The sequence below is a fragment of the Gadus morhua genome, chromosome 7 (genome assembly GCF_902167405.1).
Source record: "Gadus morhua chromosome 7, gadMor3.0, whole genome shotgun sequence".
In the NCBI taxonomy this organism is placed as follows: Eukaryota; Metazoa; Chordata; class Actinopteri; order Gadiformes; family Gadidae; genus Gadus; species Gadus morhua.
This window is the reverse complement of record NC_044054.1, coordinates 15,600,919-15,627,108: the sequence shown is the minus strand read 5'-3', so window position 1 is coordinate 15,627,108 and position 26,190 is coordinate 15,600,919. Positions and strand designations below refer to the sequence as shown.

Genomic DNA, 26,190 nt, shown 5'->3' with positions numbered 1-26,190 from the left:
AAACAAAAGAGCCAAACGGCAGTGGCAGCTAGTGAGTGGTGGCGAGTGAGTATGGACACTGATCAGAGAACGGCATCACTGCTTATCCAAAGGAAATAAATACTTGTGGTGTGTGTGTGTGTGTGTGTGTGTGTGTGTGCCTGTGCTAATAAAAAGCAATTTTTAATTTTAAAAAATATTTATGGATAGGCTACAGAAAACACGATACAACACAATAAAGTGCAAGGGTCAAACATGAGGAAAACACTGTAGATTAGGTAGATAACAGCGATACAAAAGTTTTAGTAACGTTTTTTCACATTGCAAGAATCCAGATATACGTCTCATGTTTCAGAAACGTCATATTCCTAAAGCATTTCTAATTGTTTCAGTAAATTCACATCACAGGACGTGCAATATATCTTTAATTAACTTAAGGTAGTCCTGATATATAAAAACCTCTCTAGTAGTGTCTGGACATAAGGACTAGGAGGGAAAGCCTTTTGTAAAGAATCAAATAGTTATCTACAGTCTACAAAATCAACAGTAAAGACTGTACACTAACATGTACATTCAAAAATGTTAAATTACATAGTTGGGATTGCAAGGTTAATTTAACAGATGCTAAATCCCTTTCCCAGTCCCATGAAGTCCTGCACAGCGACCGAAGATAAACACAATCACAAGCACACAACATGTGGTTGTGTGCACAAACACACACAGAGTTCAGATTAAAGAACAAAGAAATGATAGAAATGAATATATACGGTTTTGGTATTGTTGGAGAGGAGCACCGAGATGACGCTCAACAGCGGGAGAATTCCACTGATGATGCGATCGATCTCTGTCTCACAGAGGGTCTTCACAGTGGGGGGCCCCTCTTCTAACTCAGTAAACAGAAGCACGGCTCCACCGTCGAAGTATCCGGTGTGATGTTTTTCTTTTGGCAGGCTGTAACTCGCTCTTTCCTTGACAGTTGATCAACACACAACCGGTCTGACCGGCTGTTTGGGAGGAGGTGAGAGTTCAACACGTACTCCTCCTCCTCCTCCTCCTCCTCCTCCTCCTCCTCCTCCTCCTCTGATTCCTGAAGCTTCCGGCCTCATCGCACTCCTGTCTAGCTCATGAGGCCACCAATCAGCTCCGACTCTGTGCTGTGCTTGTTAAAGTCCTTCCGTCCATCCGTCCCATGTTCCACCCGATCTGTCCGTCTGTCTGTCGGCCAGCTCAGACCACTTGCTTGGACTCCCACGCCTGGAAAATAAATCACGAGCAAAATGAGAGGGGGTAGAGATGCTTGCCAACATACACACGCACACACACACACACAGCACTCGCACACACTCAGCCACACACCCACCCCCTCCTCCACCCACCTTGGCCTTCTGCATGACGGTGCCGCGGCCGGACGTGGCATAGCAGGACGGGGGCCGCTTGCGGAGCTCGGAGGCTGAGTTGACGGGAACGCTCTCAGTGTAGACCTTCTCTACCTTCCTGCCCTGGGCCTATACACACACACACACACACACACACACACACACACACACACACACACACACACACACACACACACACACACACACACACACACACACACACACACACACACACACACACACACACGCATACGCACACACATGAACACACTCATGAGGCTGAGGAAACATCAGAGACGACCAAACTGTTGACCACAAACTAGAGGCCGACCCATTTATCGGCGGGCCGATATTACCGGCCGATATTAGGCGTTTTCCAAACTATCGGCATCGGCATTTATAATGACAGATTAATTTATATTTTAAAAAATATATATATATTATTTTTTGGGTTATTGTGTTTTTGTTCAAAGGACTTTGTGTGTCATATCTTAAGTTTGTATTTTTAGACATTTTATTTACCAGAACTTTAATATATTTTGATGTTCTTTTCTGTTGTGACAATAAAACAATACAATAAAGTTTATTTTTAAACTGCAATACCTTATTATTTTAGCGAGGCCTCATAATTAATAAAATAACCAATGTTAGGGAAATCTCTTTATGTTTTGTTAGGCGTTTCTGGAATTTCTTTTTTATGTATCGTATCGGCCTTAAAAATCCTTTATCGGTCGGGCTCTACCACAAACTTCTTCTAAATCCGAGCAGAGGAACCTCAATGGCTACTTTCCTTTATAGTATTAGGATCGATCTTCAGGTATCTTCAGCATTATGGTGCCGTGACAGTGTGGATCGAGAATAGATAATAGAATGATAACAGTTGAATTAATAACCATGGTTACATTATGTTTAGAGTGCACTGTGCATGCTGAAGCTAAATTTATAATGAGAAGATTAATAGGAGCGATAATGGAAAAAAGGAGAGGCTATTTGTCTGGGGCTCCTTCATGCATAATTCATCCCCCATCAATATTATCGGAGAGCGTAGCCACACACACCACAGAGCTGGTCTGGTCCCAGTGGCTCACCTTGATGCTGTTCCTGCTGTCAGTGGGCGGGCCTAGTGCCCCGCCAGCCAATGACTTCTTTAGGTTCTCCTTCACCTCCGTCAGTCTGAGCTCTAGCTCCACCCTCTCTTCTTCTCTCTCTTTACAGACCACCTCCAGCTGGGCCAGGCGCTGCTCCCCCCGGAGGTCTGTACACACACACACACACACGCACGCACACACACACACACACACACACACACACACACACACACACACACACACACACACACACACACAGACACACACACACACACACACACACACACACACACACACACACACACACACACAGAGACACACACCCAAGGTCAGACCGGGATCTATACGTCCGGAGACAGCGGCGCTGGGATGGCTCCTCACTTGCTCCGCTCCTCAGCTGCTCCTTCACCTCCCTCCTCTCCTGGCGGACGGACAGCAGGGTGTGCTTCAGCTGCTCCTTCTCCTCCTCCAGCTCCTCCTTCTGCCTCAGGTACCGCCTGGCGTCCTCCTCCGCCCGTGTCTTCCCGTAACGACCGTACTGGTTCACGTCTGGAAAACCACTCAGCGCTTGAGAACCCGTCGCCCCTGCCCTCGAGCCAGGCACTCGACCCTAACCCTAACACTCACAGGAAGTGGTCTGTTTCCGTCATTAAACAAGACCTCCAGACCTTGACGTGGCTTTAGAGAGCCAGGGAGTGTGGCCATCACGGAGAGACTAACTAACATGCGGGACGTCCACGTGAGAAATAGATACTGCAATAAACAGGTAAGGGGTGAATACTGACTGGAGGCGTGTCTCTTCACGGCCGCCTGCTGTTCCGTCCTATCAGAGCCTCTGCTGGAGAAGGAGGCGTGGCGTCTCACCTGGCCTGGTTTGGCCTCCACTGCCCCATCCTGCCCGGGAGTATATATATATTATACCTACATACATACATATAGATATACACACACACATACATATACATGGACATACATAGATTATATTCACAAACATTACCCTAAAACTCAAACTGTTAGCTTAGGATGTTGTCGTATGTGGCTGAAAGTGATTACAAATACAGAAGGAAGATGCAGGCTGTGTTTGGGTGGCCGGGCTGGAGGTCCAAAGCTGTTCTGATATTATTCTTGATATGTGGTGATCATCATTAATGACGGAATGTTCAGCCAACAGTAACAGCTGTTGGCAGCAGCAGAGTGAAGCTGTCATGTCATGGTGTTCACCCAACATAATTTAGAAGTGTACCAGTGTATTATAGTGTGAATTACTTTTAAGGGAGCATGAGGTATTTACACCTTCAGCAACTGATGCTTTCATTATTATTCCTGCGTTGGGAATAAAACCAATTTCAGCTTTATGATCACAAAAATGTATTGTCTCACCAGAATACTTTCGTAGACCTCGTCATACATTCTGGAGTCGACTGAATTGCTGCTAGAGGAAATTGTGCCTGTTTTAGCCCACCTGTCGGACACAGACAGACAGACAGACAGACAGACAGACAGACCTTAATAAACAAACCAAGGGAATCAAAATCATTGAGTAGAGGCTGAGGGGGTGAGTAGAGGCAGAATGAGAGGGTGAGTAGAGGCTGAATGAGGGGGTGAGTAGAGGCTGAATGAGGGGGTGAGTAGAGGCTGAATGAGGGGGTGAGTAGAGGCTGAATGAGAGGGTGAGTAGAGGCTGAATGAGGGGGTGAGTAGAGGCTGAATGAGGGGGTGAGTAGAGGCTGAATGAGAGGGTGAGTAGAGGCTGAATGAGGGGGTGAGTAGAGGCTGAATGAGGGGGTGAGTAGAGGCTGAATGAGGGGGTGAATAGAGGCTGAATGAGAGGGTGAGTAGAGGCTGAATAAGGGGACGAGTTGAGGCTGAATGAGGGGTTGAGTTGGGGTATAATGAGAGGGTGAGCTGAGGTAGAATGAGAGGGTGAGTTGAGGTAGAATGAGAGGGTGAGTAGAGGTAGAATGAGAGGGTGAGTAGAGGTAGAATGAGAGGGTGGGTTGAGGTAGAATGAGAGGGTGAGTTGAGGTAGAATGAGAGGGTGAGTTGAGGTAGAATGAGAGGGTGAGTTGAGGTAGAATGAGAGGGTGAGTTGAGGCAGAGAGGGTGCAGACTGACTGGAAGGAGTTCCTGGCAGCGTGTTGGATGTCACTGAGCGTCTCCACGTCTATGTAGTCGTAGTGCAGCTCCTCTGGCAGGGTGCTGCAGCCCGTCTTCGCCAGCAATACACCCAGCCAGCGCCCCAGATCCTCCCAGCAGCTAGCCTGGTGCACACACACACACACACACACACACACACACACACACACACACACACACACATACACACACACACACACACACACACACACACACACACACACACACACACACACACACACACACACACACACACACATTATCTATTTCAACTCGGAAAACCACTTTCCCTGAATCCAGCACAGGGACAACACTATACACTATACAGGCCATACATTGTGTTCTATATGCTATGTAGCTGTGTATGTAGTCCTGTACAGAGAACATTATTACTATACAGGCCATACATTGTGTTCTATATGTTATGTAGCTGTGTATGTAGTCCTGTACAGAGAACATTATTACTATACAGGCCATACATTGTGTTCTATATGTATGTTAAGTGGGTTGTTTCGTACCTCCAGCGCCAGCAGCTCCTTGCCGGCCTGCAGCACACGGAAGGAGAAGGGGTGCTTGGGCCCCAGGCCCCCGGGGACCACCTCGGCCCCCACAAGAGGCACCGCGATGACGGGGGGGCGGGTGTCCCCCGGGTCCCGCTGCAGGTACAGGGTCCCCCCACGCAGCACACACCAGCGCTCCTTCCAGGCTCCGCCCAGACACACGCTCAGGTAGCCTGCACACACTCAGCATCGTTTAGTCATGTCTACCAGGCTCAGGGTCCACTCAGCATCGTTTAGTCATGTCTACCAGGCTCAGGGTCCACTCAGCATCGTTTAGTCATGTCTTCCAGGCTCAGGGTCCACTCAGCATCGTTTAGTCATGTCTTCCAGGTTCACGGTCGAGTCACCATCATTCATTCATTCATTATTTTGGTATGAAGTCACCAATAAAATTAACAAAGCGCATATGTGTTCAGATTATCATCATGCATTGCTAGCATTTTGAAAAACCTAAATATATTTCTGTCAAACATCTTAAACCTGCACTATATCTGGTTCTCGTTGGCACCCTCTGGTGGCTTGGGTTGCTGCGACATTTGTAGATATATCAATTTCAGTGTCTTCTGAGATTTTCCGACATTGGATGGGGCAAAAGTAGCCTGGTTCTACCAGACTCTCGTACTTCATTTCATTTGTACAGAGTCTGGACCTACTCATTTGACAAACGTTAACTCACTTGAAGGCGGGTGTCTGTTTAAGTTAAAACTATTGGATCTGCCCAGTGCCACTCTGGATCTGCCATAACAAATCGCTAACGTTTGGCCGTGAATCACGTTGCGCGCAGGCTGTAAACAAACCAAACACCGTGCGCGAAGATGTCCGTCAAAGAGAGCTGACTTTAACGTCATTGATCTCAGCCACTCCCTCTGTTCGCTGATTGGACGCAGAAAATTTAGACGGAGAAAACCCACTAACATACCCAAACCCAGACCTAGTACTGAAGGGAAATTCAAATTGAGCAGAAGTACTTAGGCGGGCGGAACCAAGCTAGAGAAAAAGTGGATGAGAAAAAAAATATTTATAGAGAAAAATCTGTGCATCGATTGGCTGAAGATTGGGTGCGCTGTTATTTTAAACTTTCAAATTATTTTATAATATAATGATTTAAAAAACTGCACTAGAAAAGTGTAGTGCAGATTAAATAGATTTGTATGATTATGTACTGTCTACAAAAGGAAGGTCAGAGGTCAGGTAGAAATTGCTCTATGATACTATTGGGTATTCATCAATCTGCGGTAACATCAATGAGCCATTCTTGACTTAAATGGTTGCGCTCACCGGTGCAAGTGTTGTCTTGGTTATCAGACGAGGAGGGTGGGTCTCCTGGCAAGGGGGGCTTCCGTTTGGAGAAGCTGATGATGCGGTTGATTTTCTTCATGGATCCCGTGAGCTCAGACAGTGGTCCCCGTTTTCCCCGGCCTTTAAAAACAAATTCAAAGTTGGTACATTTTAGAAACAATACAATACAAAAAATAAAAGCATACATTTTATTTTTAACCCATGAATGGTGAAGGCCTTGTCTACACAAGTGTTTCCTCTCTTCAAAACCTGAACGGTCAGACGAGAGAGGAAAGCCACATGGTTCCTGGTCAATTACTGGGATAACCTTTCAGCACTGCCCGGGAGTTTCCCTACTCACACAGCTATGTTCTGGAAGATCTCCGTACTGCCCCCTTTAACACATGGCATAGCAACGCTGGAATGGAAAGGGCCAAGGGGCCGTCCAGTAGAGGGGGCTACTGCAACACATTCATCGATTCACCGCCGTAAAACTCACAGACTGAGAGGACCTCGCTCATTTTGATTTCAGCCATTCTATGAAAAGGCTAGAGATATCATCGATATTGTGAGCGAATGACCAGAAACGCATTGGAACGTTAAGATAAACAGCCAACGATTCATAGATGTTGGAGCATTGTGATTGGTTTGCTGGCTTGACGTGAAAGCATCTTGTGTGACAGACATAAGACCTTTATGCTTCTCCCGGCAATGTGACTGCTTTAATGCCCAACACAACCGTGCGTGACCTGGAAATGTTACTAGATCGTCGACAGGCAAATTACTGGTGCAGATTTCCAGGGAATTTATCCCTGTTCCCATTCACACATGACCCCATGAATGACATCTTCTGGAACTTTGCAGGGAAAGAGTGCATTTGGGAAAGGGCCCGTGGACATCAGTTGTCAACCAACACTGGAATTGTGTGAGAGACGCTGAAATCACCTCAGACCTCACTGGGCGTCAACAATACGCGATACAAGGGCGCGTTTGTTTTGTCTAAAACATTGCCGTACTAGCCTACGGTTCTATGAGTCCTTATCGCTGCATTTCTATTATTGAACTCGATTTGCCGCATCATCCAAAGCAATGTCCGCTGGTAGACCGCGGCCCCTCAGTTCCTGCCCCTTCTCAGAGACTGTGCATTAGATACACACCTGAACCTGTACAGGCCTGTACATATCAAACAGAGATCTCTCGTGAGCTCCTTGTGTGAACGGCCTGAGGCGGCTGGGAGTGTAATGGGCCTTGCAATGTAAACAGCGGAATTTGGAATCTATAATCAAATCTGATTTGATTATAGTAATCAAAAATCTGTTTATGTCTTAATATTTCTCTCAAACAAACATGATCGAGACATTTTGTTCATGAAGGTTGTTGCCCCAAATACGTCTCATAATGACATTGTTCACATAAGCATACGCTATATAGTAGTATAGAAGTATAGAAGAGGCAATCAAGGATACATGGTGAACACTCCAAGTAACAGCTGTAGACACTGGGTTACGATCTACGGTGTGTATTTCAGGTCACCTCCAGGTGCAGCACGCCACGCCCAGTCTACTTCCTGTGATGTCCGCACAATGGCAGGAAGAATACAGGAAGGATACTCTATCGGCGCTGCCTCACTTCCTGTGTCCGGCAAACTGTCCCGTGTTAAGCTGGGTTCAGGGTCCCGCTGGCCGTAAACAAGCACAGAGAACATCTCCATGTTCGCCTTTGACCCGCCTCGCTGTCATCTGTTATTCCACCCTTCCAGGCCTCATCCTTTCTGTGTTTCTATGCTCTGTGTGTATTTTTTTTTGTGCGCACTGAAACGTGTCTGTGTTTGTATGCTTTGGTCCTTTACTCTGAGTTTGTTCTTTACCGTGAGTTGAATCAGTGTTTCATATTTGATTGGTGATTGAGGTTTGTGCTGTGATGCGTTGACCCATGAAGATGAGATCCAGGCTCAGCCAGTCCATTAGGGCTGGTGTGTTAGTGGGGGCCCAGGTGGGAGTGTACCCCAAACAACAGTGTCCTGCATGGAGCCAACCCGTAGGACCACAGCCCTGTCACAACCTTCGCCCGATTGGGGTTTGAACCAGGGCCCTCTCATGTAACCCACGCTCCCCACCAGGTTTAACAGAGGAACCTTACCTAGCGTGTCGCCGTCCCTCCCGGGGGCCAGGGGGTCCCCTGGGGGCCCGCTATCCGAGTCGGAGGCCCCTTTGTCCGTCACTCGCATCTGGTCGGAGGGAACAGAGAACAACAGCGTTGACCATCTTCCTCCAGCTTACAGGAGGAGGAGAAGAAGAAGAAGAAGAGGGAAAGAGAAGCTGGAAAGGAAAGGAGGTGGAGGGGGGCTACACAGACAGACAAACAGACGTATAGATGGATAGAAAGAGAGAGGGACAGATGGGAGGCGAGACTCGGGTTGACGACCTCCCATGGACAGACTCCATGCAAAACGTACACACACCCACCTTATCGAGCTCCATCTTCCTCTGGATGATGGGGGACGGGGCTCCTTCATGGGACTCTGTGTTGCTGTTCACGCTGCTGGCGTCCTGGACCACCTGAAGGGCGGAGGGGAGCAACGCTGACCACCACATCATTCCATACCAGGGTTGTTGTTTTAAACTGCAGCCTCCCTGTGCCAGTGTATCGCCAGCCTTCGGTCGGTTATATGTACGTTGTTTTCTAATTCTAATTCTATAATGCAGCTGTACTGTGTGTTGACGATCACACGTAGTATAAGTCTGTAAATATGTCTGTATATATGTCTGTAAATATGTTTGTGAATATATGTCTGCATATATATATATATATATATATATATATATATATATATATGCCTGTATAGACATGTCTCTGTGAGTCTCATTTTCCTGCTCAGTTCCTTCACAACCCTGTTCAACCCTCCTCACTCACGGCCTATGAGTGAGGAGGCTCTCAGCCCGAGCGGATCATGGGCCTCCTGCTCACACACTGAACACACAGGGGCCTTGAAGAGCTGAGTGCTACAGGGCGTTATGTGGTGTTCCCTCGGGGCAGGGGGCGGTACCTTGAGCCAGCGCTGGGCCTGCTCCTTGCTCTGCACGGCCAGCACGAGGGCCTCGCCGCCAGGCAGGGAGAAGCGCAGCTCGTGCCTCTTCTTGCGGCCCTCCTTGGGGACGTAGATGACGTTGCAGAGGTTCAGCGGGAGCTCCGTGTTCGGGGTGCTGTCCTTGATGCTCTTGTAACACTGTCCGTTGAGGGGGAGCAGGGAGGGTGGAGGGGGCGACGAGTACACAGAGATAAGACCGGGTGAACTAGGTCAAATTAACGCATTTTCAACCATAAAGCCCATAGCACGCCACAGTGGCTGGCAAATCTAAATAATCCTTTTGGATTTTACACGAAGTGACTGAGACATACAGCCCGCTACACGGGAGCTCGTTGGCCTGCTCCGTTAAAACAATCATTCTTTAGTTTTTTGGGTCATGCTCCCACACAATTCATTCTTTCTGTGGTTTGGGCTTAAGACTGAATAATAAGACGGATTGAATATACACATAACTATTTTAAGATAAGATTTGGGTGCACAAGCTTTTTAGCTTTGATTTATTGGACTGTTCCTCTGGAGGCTGAGTAAGTCCCCTCTGACCAGCGCAGTAGATATTGTGAGCATAGGAAGTGAGACCATTCATCACCCTTGTGCTCGATGGCAAAGGAGAAAGGACATCCTAAACGATGAAGGGTAGTCAGTGGCATTGCAGAGAAAACACAATGGCCTCTTCTTAGGCGATAAGAATAAACAGACATCAGCCCGTTCTTCATATCCTAGTAAAGTGAACCATGCATCCGCGTCTGCGATCTATAAAAGAACCTCTTACATTTGTCCAGCTTCCCAGACCCTTCAAAACAACACACCTTTGTGTTTCATTTCCTTTACGCTGTGATACTTGCAGATGGACATCTTGTCCATCTTCCTGGGCTGCATCTCCCTGCCTACCTGCAGCTTGTTGTCCCTGACGACGGCCAGCTGCTTGGTCCACTGGCCGAAGCGCTTCTTGCGTAACAAGAAGGCACAGATGCGGCAGTCCCGGACCGACCCGTTGGAGGGGTCCTCGGCGGCCCACGTCCCGGCCTGGTCCCGCCCCTTTGCCTCCTCGTCCTCTTCCTCGTAGGACTCGTACGAGCTGCTGACCGCGTCAGAGTCGTTGTCTGGGCGGAGACAAAGAGGATTCATTGGGCGTTATTACACGCTATTAGTGGTGTGAACAACAGACAAAGTTACTGCTTCAGGTGTCGCCTCACTCTGGCCAGGTCACACTCTTTCTAGCGGCCGTTCAGCTCAGAGAACCCACTGCATGACTTTATATCAGCCAGGAGTGGCCTCCTGGGCTCGCTCTACTTCCAGTTCCTGGTTCAGATGTTTCCCTGGTAACCTCAGCCTCCTCGGTATTCCTAATGATCTCCCCTGTGCCAATCAGTGAGATGTGCTCACCAGTGTGATTCTCTATTTAACTCTTCAGGTTTTGTATCTGTTTGTTCCTGCATTCTTCCGTCTTTGTGTTTTGCCCACAGGCCTGATTCATTGATCATGTCTGTTTGTCAGTGAATTGGAATCATTTCTCCATTTGTTATCCCTTCTGCCAGTGCTGCGCTCTCCGTACACCAATCAGGACTCTCCGAGGTCTGGGTAGGGGAGCAGGAGGCTTGGGGTCCGGGTGGGGTTCTGGGTGGGGGTCTGGGTTGGGGACCAGGAGGCTGGGGGCCTGGGTGGTGGTCGGGGTGGGGGACCAGGAGGCTGGGGTCTGGGTGGGGGAGGAGGAGGCTGGGGTCTGGGTGGGGGTCTGGGTGGGGGAGGAGGAGGCTGGGGGGTCTGGGTGGGGGTCTGGGTGGGGGAGGAGGAGGCTGGGGGGTCTGGGTGGGGGTCGGGGTGGGGGACCAGGAGGCTGGGGTCTGGGTGGGGGAGGAGGAGGCTGGGGGGTCTGGGTGGGGGTCTGGGTGGGGGAGGAGGAGGCTGGGGGGTCTGGGTGGTGGTCGGGGTGGGGGACCAGGAGGCTGGGGTCTGGGTGGGGGAGGAGGAGGCTAGGGGGTCTGGGTGGTGGTCGGGGTGGGGGACCAGGAGGCTGGGGTCTGGGTGGGGGTCTGGGTGGGGGAGGAGGAGGCTAGGGGGTCTGGGTGGGGGTCGGGGTGGGGGACCAGGAGGCTGGGGTCTGGGTGGTGGAGGAGGAGGGGGACCAGGAGGCTGGGGTCTGGGTGGGGAAGGAGGAGGGGGACCAGGAGGCTGGGGTCTGGGTGGGGGAGGAGGAGGGGGAGGCAGACTCACAGGAGTTCTTGGGGGGTCCGTTGAGCCTGGTGCTGGGGTAGTTATCGTCAGCGTCCTCATAGTACGCGTCCTCCACACAGTAACCAGAGCCTGGAGGGACGGGGGAGACACAGACCACTGTGAGGGACGGAGTGGGTGAGGGGGAGGCAGAGGGGGAGGGAGAGGGAGACAGAGAAAGAGAGAGAGAGAGTAGGAGAGTAGGAGAGAGAGACAAAGAGTGGGAGAGAGAGACAGACAGACAGACAGACAGACAGACAGACAGACAGACAGACAGACAGACAGACAGACAGACAGACAGACAGACAGACAGACAGACAGACAGACAGGGAGACAGAGACAGAGAGATTGTGTGTACTGACTGTGTGTCCCTGGGCCTAGGTACTGTTCAGGGGGAACAGCTTCTTCATAGTAGTCATCAGCAACTGGCGTGGCCGGCCGAGGAGGTAGTGTGGTCAGCCGTGGAGGGGGCGTGACCGGCCGTGGAGGGGGCGTGGTCAGTCGTGGAGGGGGCGTGGTCAGCCGTGGAGGGGGCGTGGACGTGGGTATCTAGGGAACCAATCACAATCCAAAATCAAAACTCAGGATAATTAATTTATAGATTTAGATATATAGATATATATAGAGAGAGAGGCAGAGAGAGATTACCGATTTTATGAGGATAGTTTTCTCCTCTTCTTTCTGCTCCACAGGAGACGCACTGAGCATGTGCAAATCACAGTCTGCAGAATAGGTGAGGGGAACAAAGTTGATGTATATATATATATATGTATTATATATATTGATATCGAAAAGCCCTAACAACCACAAAACACTACCATGTTACACCCCTGAAAGTACCATGGTACTGGTCACTGCCACGTTACCAGGGGAAATCACAAATGTTTAATTTAGTTATTTGTTATCATTCAATTGAAATGTAGATCAGGGTTAATAAACTATGGGTAATACTTTGAGTAATAGTAGCCAAATGTTATTGTCAAGGTATTTTAATCACTGAGCCACTGCATATAAGTCACAGAACGTGTGGTTTGTTGGTTCAAAACATTTAATCCAGCAGGGCCAGAAGTCTTCTCCCAACAGGAAGAACAAAACCAGGGGTCTCTATCAAACATACCAGAGGTCCCCACCCCCCCCCCTCCCAGCCAATCACATGGCTGCCTTGGGAATTCAGAGGAACTTGTTAACCGAATGTTTGACCCAATTTCTTGCAAAGCTCACAAGCTTAGGAACAAACCCAGAGATATGGAAAGGGGTGGCTGGAGCCTACTCACCAAAATCATCAAAGAGGGACTCGACAAAGCTTGTGCCGTTGCCATAGAGACAGCTGTTCATGTAGAGGTCTGACCCATTCCCTAAACAAGAGAAGAAAGATTGAGGTGGAAGCTAGTCTGATTATCTCCAAAACATCGACGATAAACAACTGGATTATCGAACAATGCAATGTTTTCCCACCGAAAGAGGAAATGCTTTGGAGCAGGATCTGAATTTTGAAAAGTTTGTTTCACTAGTAGTGACATTGAAAATATACATGTCTATATGCGCATGGTTGTTTGAAAACAAACTAACTGTTTCACATCTTGCATGCAGCTTTTAACTAAGACACTCTAACCACTGCATAAACTGCAAATGATTTTAAGAGTGAAAACATGCTGATAATACTTGTATTGTCAAGAACAACACAATCAATTATTAAACTCATGTTCAAAAAGAGATGATATTAATAATACACCAACAATATAATATAATTTGTAAGAGTAGCGATAATATTGAATCTTCCAATGAGGAATAAAGATAAATGGTATGAATATATTAATTATGGTTATGGTTAATGATTATTTATTGTATTTATTAAATGTTATTACTTTGTTACAGACCAATTGATATGTATGTTTACTGTAATATACACAACCACCTGTACAACACACAGAACAATCATCTCACCATCATTAACCAGCATTTGACTAAATATCATTACTCCAGCACAGCTCACATCTCATGCTGTATAAAAAGTCTCTCACACACAACATATAATCCCCTTGATTAGCCAGGGATTGTCCAAGCTGCTCTCTGTCTGGTTGTGCACCCAACCAGCCAGCAGTAGCCTTCCTAACTGGATCAAGTTAATCATTAGAGGTTTAGTCAGTAGACGAACGCTGCAGGAGCTGGGCCTGGCCCCATAGCCACCATTTGAGACTCTATGTACACAATCCACCAGTACAATGTGTACCTGGGGGGGGGGGGGGGGGGGGGGGGGGAGGGCACCACGCCTGGTGGGTGGGCACCACGGGGGGGGGGGGGGAGTGAACACCACACCTGGTGTTTACCGTCCCCCAGGCAAACACATGTCCACTGGTACGGTGTGTATCTGAGGGGCAGCTCGGGGAACGTCTGGTGTCCTTCTTGGTTAGACCTTAGACCTTCTTGATCCTCTTAACTCTACATCTCATTACCGCTCCAGTCACTCTCTCACTGAAGGGACACCGGCTGGAAACCTCTTCGCTGCTCCCTTGAGCAGTGTTGACAGTTGGAGTCTGAGTAGTTGTAGTTTGTGTTGTTGTATCAAGCGTATAACGTGTTGATGTGTGTGTAAATGTCTGGCTGCAGCACCAGAGTGGTCTGGTTAAACGGTGAGAGCGAGCCTCTTGAGCTGCTGAACCGTGTCGTACCAGGGGCCTCCTAACATCAGCGCTGTAAGTGTGTGTACGCTTGGTGGTTAAGGTTTATGCTGCTGTCGCTCTTCGGTGGTTTATACCAGGGAAATGGGAGTCCCGGGAATACCCGTCCAAGCCATCGTCTGTTTCCCGAGAAATATAATAACGGAAACAGGGGACAACCTCATTTATTTTTCCATCTAGAACATACTGGAATAGGCCTGTGTTCTCAACACAGCTGTGTTGAGCTGACAGTGTGTTGCAATTAAAAAACTCAAAGCATCTTGTAGATCGCTACTGTGGCTCTATATTTAACGCACTATATTGGCAGATGATTGAAGTGCTGGAGTGAAAGATATGGAAATGTTCCATTTACTTTGAGGGATGATTGACATTACTGTGACAGAAGGCTTGCAGCAGCAGCCTTCGCTCAAAGAATATGAAATCTGTGTCTTGATTGACTTTGACAACTGCAAATTATTGGCTTCAACGGATTTAGTTTATTTACAAGATGAAGAATTGTGAAATCTCCCTTCCTTCAGGCTGTTCTCAGCAGACAGATCCCAGGCAATCAACCTGTCACATAGTATTCCTCACAGCTACAGTGCAGTACAAGCTGTATGCAAATTCTCTTTCATGTTCATTCTAATTGCAATTCTGATGTCGATTCGAATGAACGCCGTTCTTTTGCTTTAAAAATCATTAATGGCACCAAATGATACGCTGAAGGCTGCTGGTTGAGATCCCTCAGGTTTATGCATATTCCTCCTTGCTGCAGGCAGTGTTGTTGAAATAAGACCAATGGGTTTCGCCTGTAGCCAGCCACAATCCTTTAAATGTTGTAATCCTCACTCAGCAAAGGAGGCCACCAACTGTGTCCCCACCCTTTCCCCGCCGTTGATCAAATTAAAATTCTAACCCTAACCGTATAAACAATAATAAGTAAATATAAACCCAGTCCGCCCCAACAAATCCGTTGGACATGTCGCTGTCTTCATTTCCTGTGCCTATGACATCACAGGAAGAGGCGTGGCGGGTCCCCCTACCTGTGGGCTGCACCGTCTCCAGAATGCTCCTCACCGAGACCATCTTGTCGGCGGTGGCGGGGCTGACCTTCTCCGTGTCCAGCATCTTCAGCAGGAGGCCCAGCTCGCTGACCAGCCGCTCCACGGCCACTGAGAGGAGCACACACACATGGTGGTGATCAAGGACCACAGGCCGCCGTGGGGGCTCCTCAGGCCAGGGCTCCTCCGGGTCCCATGACAAGCACTGTACTGTGTGTGTGTGTGTGTGTGTGTGTGTGTGTGTGTGTGTGTGTGTGTGTGTGTGTGTGTGTGTGTGTGTGTGTGTCAGCGCAACACAGGGTATCAACGCACACATAAATACACACACACACACGCACACACATTAACACACACACACACACACACACACACACACACACACACACACATAAACACACACATTAACACACACAGACAAGCACACACAAAGCTACACACAAACATACATAAACACACACAAACACACACACAGACAAAAACACACACACATACATCCCCCCCAAATATACACACAGACACAGACACACAAACTAGGGTTTTTTATTTCAGAGGGTAAAGAGGACACAGTGAGTTTGGAACTCCTGCTTGCTTAGCGCCTGTTCCAACAGCTGAGCAGAAGCGTTCAACAACACAGATATTTAACGTATGACTTTATCTCTCCCAGCAGCCCTACCAGTTGGTCTCAGTGTCTGCCAGTGTTTCCTGTCCTCTGCAAAGGCGCGGGTTTGAGAACTATCTTGTTCAACTCTGCCCCCCCCCCCCCCCCCCCCCCACCCCCATTATGTGTCTGTGTGTGTGAGCGTGTTTGTGTGCGTGTGTTAGACGCTAGAGTAGTGAATAATCGGATGGACATGTGTGTGTGTTTTTTATGTTCGTTGTGTCAGTGACCTTGAGACTGGCCCACTCCCTGGAACCCTCACACACACACACACACACACACACACACACACACACACACACACACACACACACACACACACACACACACACACACACACACACACACACACACACACACACACACATCCTGCTTGCTCAGAGCTGACCAGTAGGGTGAGCAGGCTGGGGGGGGGGGGGGGGGGGGGGGTCTTCAACAAGGGAAACGAGGCCACCTAAAGAGGAACATCCTGGCTAGATGCACTTCATGTGATAACAGTCATCCACCCTTTGGTCGATGTTTATCCTTGGAGAGGTGATTCGTTTTAACCAAGGACGAATAGGAAACGTGTTCAGTTGCAGATGTCTCTTCTACAGACACATTGCCTGATGATTCATTCTGCTGTTGTACTTATACACTTTTTTTCAATGATGGAGATTTAATGACCATAAAATGGTCACCGGGTCAAAGTTGTATTATTTGACATGTATCAGGTATTTTCAGCCGTCACATCGCTCTGTTCCTATCACCCAGTGCGTCAAGCCTAAGATAAATACATTTGTTTATATTTATTTCATATATATCTGTGTCCTGGCACCCAGTTCATCTCCTGCCAGTGTCCTGAAGATAAGCATCTGATGCCCAGAGACAAGAGAATAGACATTAAAATAAGATGGCAGGAAAATAGGATTATCTACATATATATTATAAGCAGCATTATAATCAGTCTAGCATATTGACATTATGCTGTAAAGAGTTACACACCCAGCACAAAGAAGGCCAGCTTTTCTCTGTGAGTTTTTTAACATTCCTTCACTAAGATATAATCGTTGTTGCAGAAGTACTTTGTGTGTCTACAAGAGAAAACAAGATCCAAGATCTGAGAAAAGAACACAAACAAACTGGAAATGAGAGGGAGCGAGAGAACGAGGGTGAGGAGCGACTTCTGAGGCTCGCTCGCCCATAAATATGACCGGAGCCCATTGTCTCCAGGAGGGCTGTGATTAGTGGCTCAACATGCTGTACACCACCAGGGACAAACAATGCCCTCCAAAACCTAAAGAAACACAGGAACTCACCATACACACTCATATGCACCAACACATATGCACATACACAGACACATGCACTCGCACATACACACAGGCAGACACACACACATGCACTCACACATACACACATGTACTCACATAGAAACACATGCACTCACACTCATAGACACACACACACACACAAACACACACACACACACACACACACACACACACACACACACACACACACACACACACACACACACACACACACACACACACACACACACACACATACTTGTACTTGCTCAGACCCTGCACACACAAACACACAAATGCACTCACAGTTCCACACGCACTCACTCACACTTCCACACGCACGCACACAATTCCACATTGTGAGGGGTGTGGAAGCACAGCTGCATGGTCCACGTCCATTCGGTGTTAAAGGATACGTTCAGCAGCTGTGCTGTATGTGTGTGCATGTGCACGTGTGTTTGTGTAGGAGGCATGTGGTCTGTGTGTGTGGGTGCGTGTTTGTCAGTGTGCGTCTGTGCCTGTACAATGTGTCTGTGAATAGAATTGAATAGAAGCAGTTCCCAGGGGCCTGAAAACAATGCTGAAGGCTCAGAGTAACAGCAGTAAGTGTCTGTTGAAAAGCATGCTGGTGGTTCTGAGTGTGTGTGTGTGTGTGTGTGTGTGTGTGTGTGTGTGTGTGTGTGTGTGTGTGTGTGTGTGTGTGTGTGTGTGTGTGTGTGTGTGTGTGTGTGTGTGTGTGTGTGTGTGACGGGGGGGGGGGGGGGGGTTCTGGAGTGGGGCTATGTGAGTGTGAGTGGGTTTATATGTGTTGGGTGTGTGAACGAGTTCTTCTGGCAGTGTCAGGCTCATCCAGTGCTGTAGGCGGACGCCTGGCCTACAGCCATAATGTAGGCATATTTGTGTGTATGTGTGTGTGGTTTGTGTGTATGTGTGATTTGTGCGTGTGTGTGTGGTGTGCATGTTTGTACATGCAATTCACATCAACAGCTGTTGTTCCCTGTCCCTGAGTTTTTGACAGGAACTATTATTCTGCCCCGCACACACACACACACACACACACACACACACACACACACACACACACACGCACTGGAGCGTCCCCATCATCAAGTCCAGTGTTGTTCAGTGTTGGTGTTCGTATGTCAGAGTTGGGGGGGGGGGGGGGGGGTCTTCAGTAAAGACCTCCCTCCTGTTTTCCTCTCTCTCTCTCTCTCTCTCTCTCTCTCTCTCTCTCTCTCTCTCTCTCTGTTATATCTGTGAAGAAGCTCTCTGAAAAACAGAAGTCATGAGACCAGGGGTCATGCGACTTGTAATCATGAACTCATTCAGTCTGCTTGTGTGTGAGTGTTAGTGTCTGTGCGTATGTGTGTGCGAGTGCATGTGTTTTTGAGGACAACACAACAGCGTCTCTTTGTGGTCCTGTTCGTCTCACACCACATCTCCTCCCGCCCGTAGGAGGACTAAGACATCCCCCGGGCCAGAGCCGGCCTCCATGTTGTTTCCCTAACGTCAACATCCCATCCCAGCCCCCCACAGGGCCACACCCCACCCAAACAAACTTTACAACTTCTGGACCGAACGCGAAAAAAACGGGCAAACTCCTTCATGGGTCGGCTGGATTTACTTCAACAACCCTGAACGGGTTGCTGACCGATGATACAAACTGTAGCAAGCTTTAAAACGTTTGAATACTCTTTGTTACTGCGTTCTCACATGACTACGAACTACGAAGTCCTGCTCTGATGTGAGTTCTGCTCCGTCCAGATGAAGGAGTAGGCCTCAGTCTTGTTCTGCTCTCTGATCTCGACCACCACAGGCCTCCTCGTGTCCGCTCCAGCCCCAGAGGGGGAGTCTGGTACTCGCTCAGATGCCAAACCCCCCCCCCCGTCATCTTCTTCATCCATCCATTTGAACTCTTCCAACCCCCCTCCTCCACCAACAGACAGTCACTTCTTCTCACCCAGAGGTCAGAGTTCACGTCCGTGCCAGACCCACTGAGACAAGAGTGCTACTTCACTTTGGCTGCTGCCGCTGCATCCCATAATAATTCGTCTTTTTCTCTGGCCAATCAACAGTGGCCGATGTCATGACTCGCCTGCGGTTCAACCGCCGGATTGAAGAGAAAAAGAAAAAAGTCTGGCTTCACCAAATAAGAGTTTCCTCTAAAAATAGCGTTGGCAGAGAATACAGGGAAGGGGGACATTCCTGTTTCTGTTTTCTGGCTGTTTTCGGACAATCTTTCAGTAGGCCTATCTAATCAGGGTATAACCTCAGAGACACACAGGCAGGAGGTATCTGAATACATACAGCAAAGTATGCCTCCTGCTATTTGAATTGATTGTATAAAAGGTTGATTTTTATAAACGCCCACATTCAATTATTGTTCAATAATTTGTATGATTAAATTCTCTATATCTATTAGCCTCAATTCAGGAATACATTAATAGTAGGCCTATCTCTGTTTTAATCTGCATAATAATATCCCATGAGTGTGTGTTACAATGTTTTATTGTTCCTTATTCTAATGCGTGTTCCGCCGGGGCACGGTGACACACAGCGGGCATTCAGAGGCCCCCGCAGCCGCGGAGCTTCCGTCCAGCGGGCAGCCTCCAGCGGGGCGCTCGGTGGTGAGCATCAGGTTGCGTCACCCTGGAGGCGGCCTACCTGCGGAGCTCCTCCCCATTCACAACTCCTCTTGCGCTCTGCCTCTCACATGCACGCGCCGCAGACACGCGCGCACACGTCTAGGTGTATGACATCACTCTACCGCTACAGTTGACCCATGAGCAAGGCATACCTTTATAAAGTTTTCTCGAGGCACAAAGCACATATGTCATTACGAGCTCAGGGTATGTCTCCAGACTGGAACTTCGGATCGAGTTTGAGTCATAAAAAAAAGTAAAATACGAATATGGGATAACTAATAAAGAAGATAATTCGATAGTGTACTCACCGTTCTGTCGTTTGGATTCCATTAAGTTAGTCAGTTAGTCCGGTCACTGAACACTGTCGTTTATTCGCTATAAAGATCCCGTGGACTGTGGAAGAAGCAGCTTAACAGCATTCCGACGCGAGGCGGGTTCGCCTTGTTTCCCGAACTGTCGTAGCCGACTTGGGCTGATCCGCTCAGTGCGGCCGCTCGAGAGACCGTGGTGGTTTGAATCGGCATCCTGAGCCCATATATGGATCGGCCCCTGGTCCTAGTGCGAGTAGAATGCACGTCGGAAACACGTCACCTCCCATGTTTTCCATCCGACAGTTCACACAAAGATGTAAACAATCAGAAATATATATTTTTAAAATATTAAGAATGATGACAACTGTTAATAAGCAGCTTTTGATTTATTCAACAGCAGAAATGTGTATAGACAGAGAAAGGCCTACATGATGTTTAAAATAATACAAAACAACAAAAACTATTGAACTTTTTATTTTTTGCCTACAATTTGAAAATGCATCATAGTTTAGGGAATTTAAACCAATCACAAGCACCCCTATAAACAGACAGACGTGTTGCAGACACAAGGTCTGCGCTCCAAAGACTAGGATTTCCATTTGTCACATGTACATTTCCACAAACCTTAAACATTCTCATCCTTAGCAGTGCAGGGTAATCCAGCTAGCACCGTAGCTCAGCTACCAGCCAGTCTGTCAAGTTGGTAAGGTATGTGTCCAGTCTTTATAACCTGCCACACATCACATTTTCTGCCTTTACCCAGCCCATTTCTACACCTCCTTCCTTTTATCATATTTCTCTCATTGTCTTTAGTTCCTTCCTTTCTCACTTCCTAGTCCCTTCATCATCCACCTGCCTTCCTCAGTCCCTCCACCAAGCCAACCTGTTCCTCCTCCTCCCTTTCTCTGGTTGATCTTCTCTGCAGCGAGAGACTGGAATTTTCAAACTGATGAGCCCACAGATCTTAACTATCTCTAACCTTGGACCTTAGCCCTAACTCACACACGAGCACGCACGCACACACACACACACACACACACACACACACACACACACACACACACACACACACACACACACACACACACACACACACACACACACACACACACACACACAAACGACAAAGAATAAATTGCATAAATTGCAAAGCATAATGATGGTTTCTGAAAACTGCAACAGATCATTTAGGATGTTGTTGAACGTAAAAAACGATTTTAAAATGTGAAACTTCAAACCTTCCCCATCGTCCTAAACTCCCCTCAGGTATTCTCTCTGTCAGTCACCCAGATGGGGACTAGAATGATTCCTCTCATGGGAATCAATGCATCTCACTGCAACAATAAACCCTTCAAAAGGGGAGATGACACATTCATTCTGAAGCTCCATGGCTCAGAAAATAACATGCAAATATTACATTAAAAAAGAAACCTCATGAACACAAACAACCAGTATAAAAGGAGAACCTAGAATAAGCGTTTGGTTTGTTCCTTCCAGTGCCCACACATTGTAAACCTCCTAATGTCTGTTAGTCACACCAGAATCACACAAACGCCAGACCAAGTCTGTCTGCACTGGACTATGCTCTATGTAGTTAAAACCAACCTGGTTAAAACAGTGTTGCTATCTGTATTGTTGAATTATATTAATCTATGATATGAAAACCAATGTGCTGCTTTTTCTTATTACCTAAAACAACCTCTTCCAGCACCTTCAGTACACTTGAAGAGGTCGCTGCATGTGGTTTTGTTAACACGCTGCCATCTGCTGGTTATAAAGGAAGATGCAGGTTCCACAGAGACCAAAAAAATTCTTTTGGAAATACCGCTCCTCTGCATCCCTCCACTCTTCCATGTTTCCTTTGACTGCCTGCCCACCTGTTGCCAAAAAATACACTCCTTTCAATCCCTCTTTCCGAACGTTCCCAGGATAGCTATCTGGGAAAAGCATGTGAACCATGAGTACTGTGACGAAATGTCCTCTGGAGAAGTGCTCCGTTGCTCATTTCAGTCCAACCTTTCCGAAGAGTGGAAGGCCTTTTTTTGTTCTCTTTAGGAAAGTGTTTCCACTTCTGTCCATCGGTCTGGTGTCAGGATCACATGATGCGGTCTGTGGCAGTATGGAGACGTCTGGAAAGGCTTCTTCAGAAGAGCCTCACCTGCTTCTTGAGCTCCTGCTTCTTCCACTGAGCCAGCCGGTCGAAGGCAGCCATGGACATCCCGAACACACGGTGGAACTCCTCTGGAGAGAGGTGGCGCTGGGGCAGGGAGAGGAGGAGAAGGAAGGGAGGAGTAGGAGGTGGAGGAGAGGGAGCGAGGAGGAGAAGGAGGAGATGAGGAGGAGTAGAGGAGGAGGCGGAAGAGGTGGAGGAGATGAAGAGAGGAGGAAGAGGAGGAGGAAGAAGAAGATGTACTTTATTGATCCCTGAGGGGAGATTCACGTGAAGAGACTTTCCTACCCTGCTAGGGGCACTAGGGGCCACAATGTTACGCCCGGGAACAAACACCAGTTTGGGCTAAGGGACGTCAGCCCAGGCGGGAGTTTGGAACGCCATATCGAGATTCAACGCAGTGTCTTCCTCATAACAAGGACATTGTGTAGCACTCTTGGAATTATAATATAGCTGTGAAACATTGTCCAATGTGTAAACGGGACTAATCTGAAATAAATCAGTTCTCAACCGACTTTTTGGGATTATGAATCAAAAAGGGCAATATTGAAATTTAAACTGAACTCATCATTGTGTGTTCAGTCCGTCTGAAGCAGCCCCAATATTAAATGTCTCTTAAACTAATCAATCAGATGATACGGTAGGCTATTATATAAGACAAATTAGTCAATAAATGTGTGAGTGTTGTCGTGTAATCAACTCATGACAAGCAGTCAAAGACACACCTTGTAGCAGGAAGCCCGCTTGTGATGGAAACACAAAGTGGAACCGAGTGGAGCCAGTACAGTAGGAGGGAAGACGGCCATGAGTGATTGGGATTGGAAGGAGCCCATATGTTTCTAGTGGTCGCATGAGAAGGACTGCTCGCTCCATAATGCATGAAGTGAGGGAGCTGACTCAGCTCTGGATGTCCGAGTATGCATAAAGTATTCATGTCTCCGACACCACCCCTGCCACCACCAGCACCACCTCGTGCGAACAGGGGAGTCCACATTCGTACTGCTGTCCGCTCATGTCCCACACCGGGCCAAGAGATCATATCAAATATTTAATTTAATTTTTGATTTAAGTGTCAAAGAGATGTGTTGGTAGTGCTTCATTGGCGGTCAGGTTCAGTGAGCTGCTGTGGAAACTACGGATCAGTCCCAGTATCCTTCCGTCCCTTAGTGACCCCTGCTGGTCTCACATCCATCACATCCATCTATACCTCCATAGCCCCATCCATCCAGATCTAAAGGAACACCTGCCTCCACCAGGGGGGATACAATCACACCTATACCTCCATCCATAGCTCCACCTATAGCTCCATCCATAACTCCACCTATAGCTCCATCCATAGCTCCACCTATAGCTCCATCCATAGCTCCACCTATAGCTCCATCCATAGCTCCACCTATACCTCCATCCATAGCTCCACCTATACCTCCATCCATAGCTCCACCTATACCTCCATCCATAGCTCCACCTATACCTCCATCCATAGCTCCACCTATACCTCCATCCATAGCTCCACCTATAGCTCCATCCATAGCTCCACCTATAGCTCCATCCATAACTCCACCTATAGCTCCATCCATAGCTCCACCTACACCTCCACCATAGCTCCACCTACACCTCCACCATACCTCCACCCCTATCATCCCTTTGCTCCTCACCTCCAGCCTCGCTCGGTCCACGTCTGCAGGCAGGCTGTGCTGTCCTCTCACGGTGACCACCAGGGTTTCGTACGGGTAGATCTGAGACACACACAGATCTGAGGCATAAACACAGCTCCACAGACACAGCATCCAATAGACGGGCAGTCCATAGAGCGCCAGAAAGACCCACAGACCCACACACACACACAGACCCCCCCCCCCCCCCCCCCACACACACACACACACAGTCCCACACTCACACTGACCACCACACACATAAAGCCACACTCACACAGACCCACAGACACACAGACCCCCCCCACACACACATGTCTACACACACATAGACCCAAACACACACAGACTCACGTACACACAGACCCACACACACAAGCACATTCACACACACACTCTTCTCTACACCTATGCAGGAAGAATTCCTGTATAAGCACGACTGTCGGAAACACTTCCTAGCTGCTCGCGGTGGACTCAGCCGCTCGTCACACTGAGGAGGGATGGCTTCTCTTTACCTTGTACTCTGGAGGACAAAGAAGGAGAACAGAGACACAACACCTGGATCAGAGACCGGACTTTAGCAGATGTGGTGTAACACTGAACGAGGGGAGGAGACATGGAGGGAAAGGGGGGCTAGAATATGAGAGCTTGGATTCTGTAAGCTTGGGAAAGTGGACATATTGTATACAATTTTATGGTAATCTATTATTGTGTTTTATTAATGTGTAATATCATTTACATGCATATTATCATTATTTATTTGATCAAACTAAAGAATAGAGTTTGATTGATTGACGAGGGTTCGTTCTTCGGGCCTACCTTTGATCTGCCAGTTGACAGAGTTATCGCTGTCATACTGGAAGTAGTCTCCGCCAGCGCTGCCCGGCTACAGGACGACAGCATGTCAGGAGGTCTTTACTAGCATCATACGAAAGCATGAGAACTGACACACTCAGCACCCGATAGGCTAAGGCACTGCTGACATCACTAGTGTGGCTGAGGCACTGCTGACATCACTAGTGTGGCTGAGGCACTGCTGACATCACTAGTGGGGCTGAGGCACTGCTGACATCACTAGTGGGGCTGAGGCACTGCTGACATCACTAGTGTGGCTGAGGCACTGCTGACATCACTAGTGACCAGAGAGGCTCTGCTGACCACCAGAGAGGCTGACATCACTAGTGACCCACCAGAGGCTGACATCACTAGTGACCCGCCAGACAGCCTGACATCACTAGTGACCCACCAGAGGCTGACATCACTAGTGACCCACCAGAGAGGCTGACATCACTAGTGACCCACCAGAGAGGCTGACATCACTAGTGACCCACCAGAGAGGCTGACATCACTAGTGACCCACCAGAGAGGCTGACATCACTAGTGACCCACCAGAGAGGCTGACATCACTAGTGACCCACCAGAGAGGCTGACATCACTAGTGACCCACCAGAGAGGCTGACATCACTAGTGACCCACCAGAGAGGCTGACATCACTAGTGACCCACCAGACAAGCTGACATCACTAGTGTACCGCAAGATGAGAGGAGAAGAGGGTACTTACTCTGGGGAGTGCGGTTCGTCCGTAGCTGGGCAGCGAGCCACATTTGTTGTACATATCTAGGAGGGAAAACCAATCTGCATTATCAAGCGAAGAATAAGGAGGTAAAGAACCAAGATACATACACAAATACAGATACACAGATTTTGATGTCTCTTCTCTTTTAGTGAGTGATCAGTCAGAAGCAAGAGGTCTGCAGGTCTGAAGTAGGCACTAGCATAAGAGAAGCATGATGGTAGCTGTTTGCTAGGATAGCATCAGATCAGGAAATGAACAGACAGGAGACAACAGATGGGGGGGGGGCCGAGGGACACAGTGGGCGAGATGTGTGAGGGTGTGTGGCGCTCCGTCTGGGCAGTGGTACTTGATGGATGACATCCAAAATAGGGTTAAGCTCCTCGGACACTTGCGGTGTAAGGCCACGGTGTGGGGGCAAAACTAGCAGCTGAAATCCCCACTCACTCCACACGCAA

The 26,190-nt window shown here is 48.2% G+C and overlaps 2 protein-coding genes across 6 annotated transcripts in view; both read right to left on the bottom strand.

The window, feature by feature from the left end:
* Positions 1-161: 161 nt before the first annotated feature.
* On the bottom strand, positions 162-20,549 carry LOC115546923 (actin filament-associated protein 1-like 1). Its single transcript, XM_030360759.1, has 19 exons — positions 20,335-20,549; positions 15,414-15,542; positions 12,988-13,068; positions 12,362-12,435; positions 12,076-12,262; positions 11,717-11,806; positions 10,394-10,605; positions 9,464-9,643; positions 8,883-8,975; positions 8,557-8,644; positions 6,418-6,558; positions 5,098-5,312; positions 4,559-4,704; positions 3,824-3,905; positions 3,229-3,337; positions 2,825-2,992; positions 2,444-2,610; positions 1,356-1,484; positions 162-1,233 (listed from the first exon to the last, which is right to left on the bottom strand). Exons 1-19 carry the CDS (start codon positions 20,354-20,356, stop codon positions 1,207-1,209), a joined length of 2,340 nt encoding a protein of 779 aa, XP_030216619.1. The 5' UTR covers positions 20,357-20,549; the 3' UTR covers positions 162-1,206.
* An 885-nt stretch (positions 20,550-21,434) lies between these two features.
* Positions 21,435-26,190, bottom strand: part of LOC115547871 (actin-binding LIM protein 3) — a 40,046-nt gene continuing 35,290 nt past the window's right edge. For 2 of the 5 annotated variants that reach the window (XM_030362364.1, XM_030362366.1), the window contains 5 exons: positions 25,721-25,776; positions 24,979-25,045; positions 24,675-24,682; positions 24,163-24,243; positions 21,436-22,594 (listed from right to left, as the gene is read on the bottom strand). In XM_030362364.1, coding sequence (XP_030218224.1) covers positions 22,481-22,594; positions 24,163-24,243; positions 24,675-24,682; positions 24,979-25,045; positions 25,721-25,776 — 326 coding nt within the window. In that variant the 3' untranslated portion in view covers positions 21,436-22,480. Of the gene's footprint in view, positions 22,595-24,162; positions 24,244-24,674; positions 24,683-24,978; positions 25,046-25,720; positions 25,777-26,190 lie in introns of all 5 variants that reach the window. The other 3 variants (XM_030362367.1, XM_030362368.1, XM_030362365.1) reach the window with 2 other exon arrangements.

Coding starts and splice junctions, on each gene's coding strand:
- LOC115546923 (XM_030360759.1), bottom strand. CDS start 20,356: ATGGAATCCAAACGACAGAACG. Junction 3,338..3,823: donor AGGTCTACGAAAGTATTCTG/GTGAGACAATAC, acceptor ACTCCCGGGCAG/GATGGGGCAGTGGAGGCCAA. Junction 2,611..2,824: donor GCAGCTGAGGAGCGGAGCAA/GTGAGGAGCCAT, acceptor GTGTGTGTACAG/ACCTCCGGGGGGAGCAGCGC.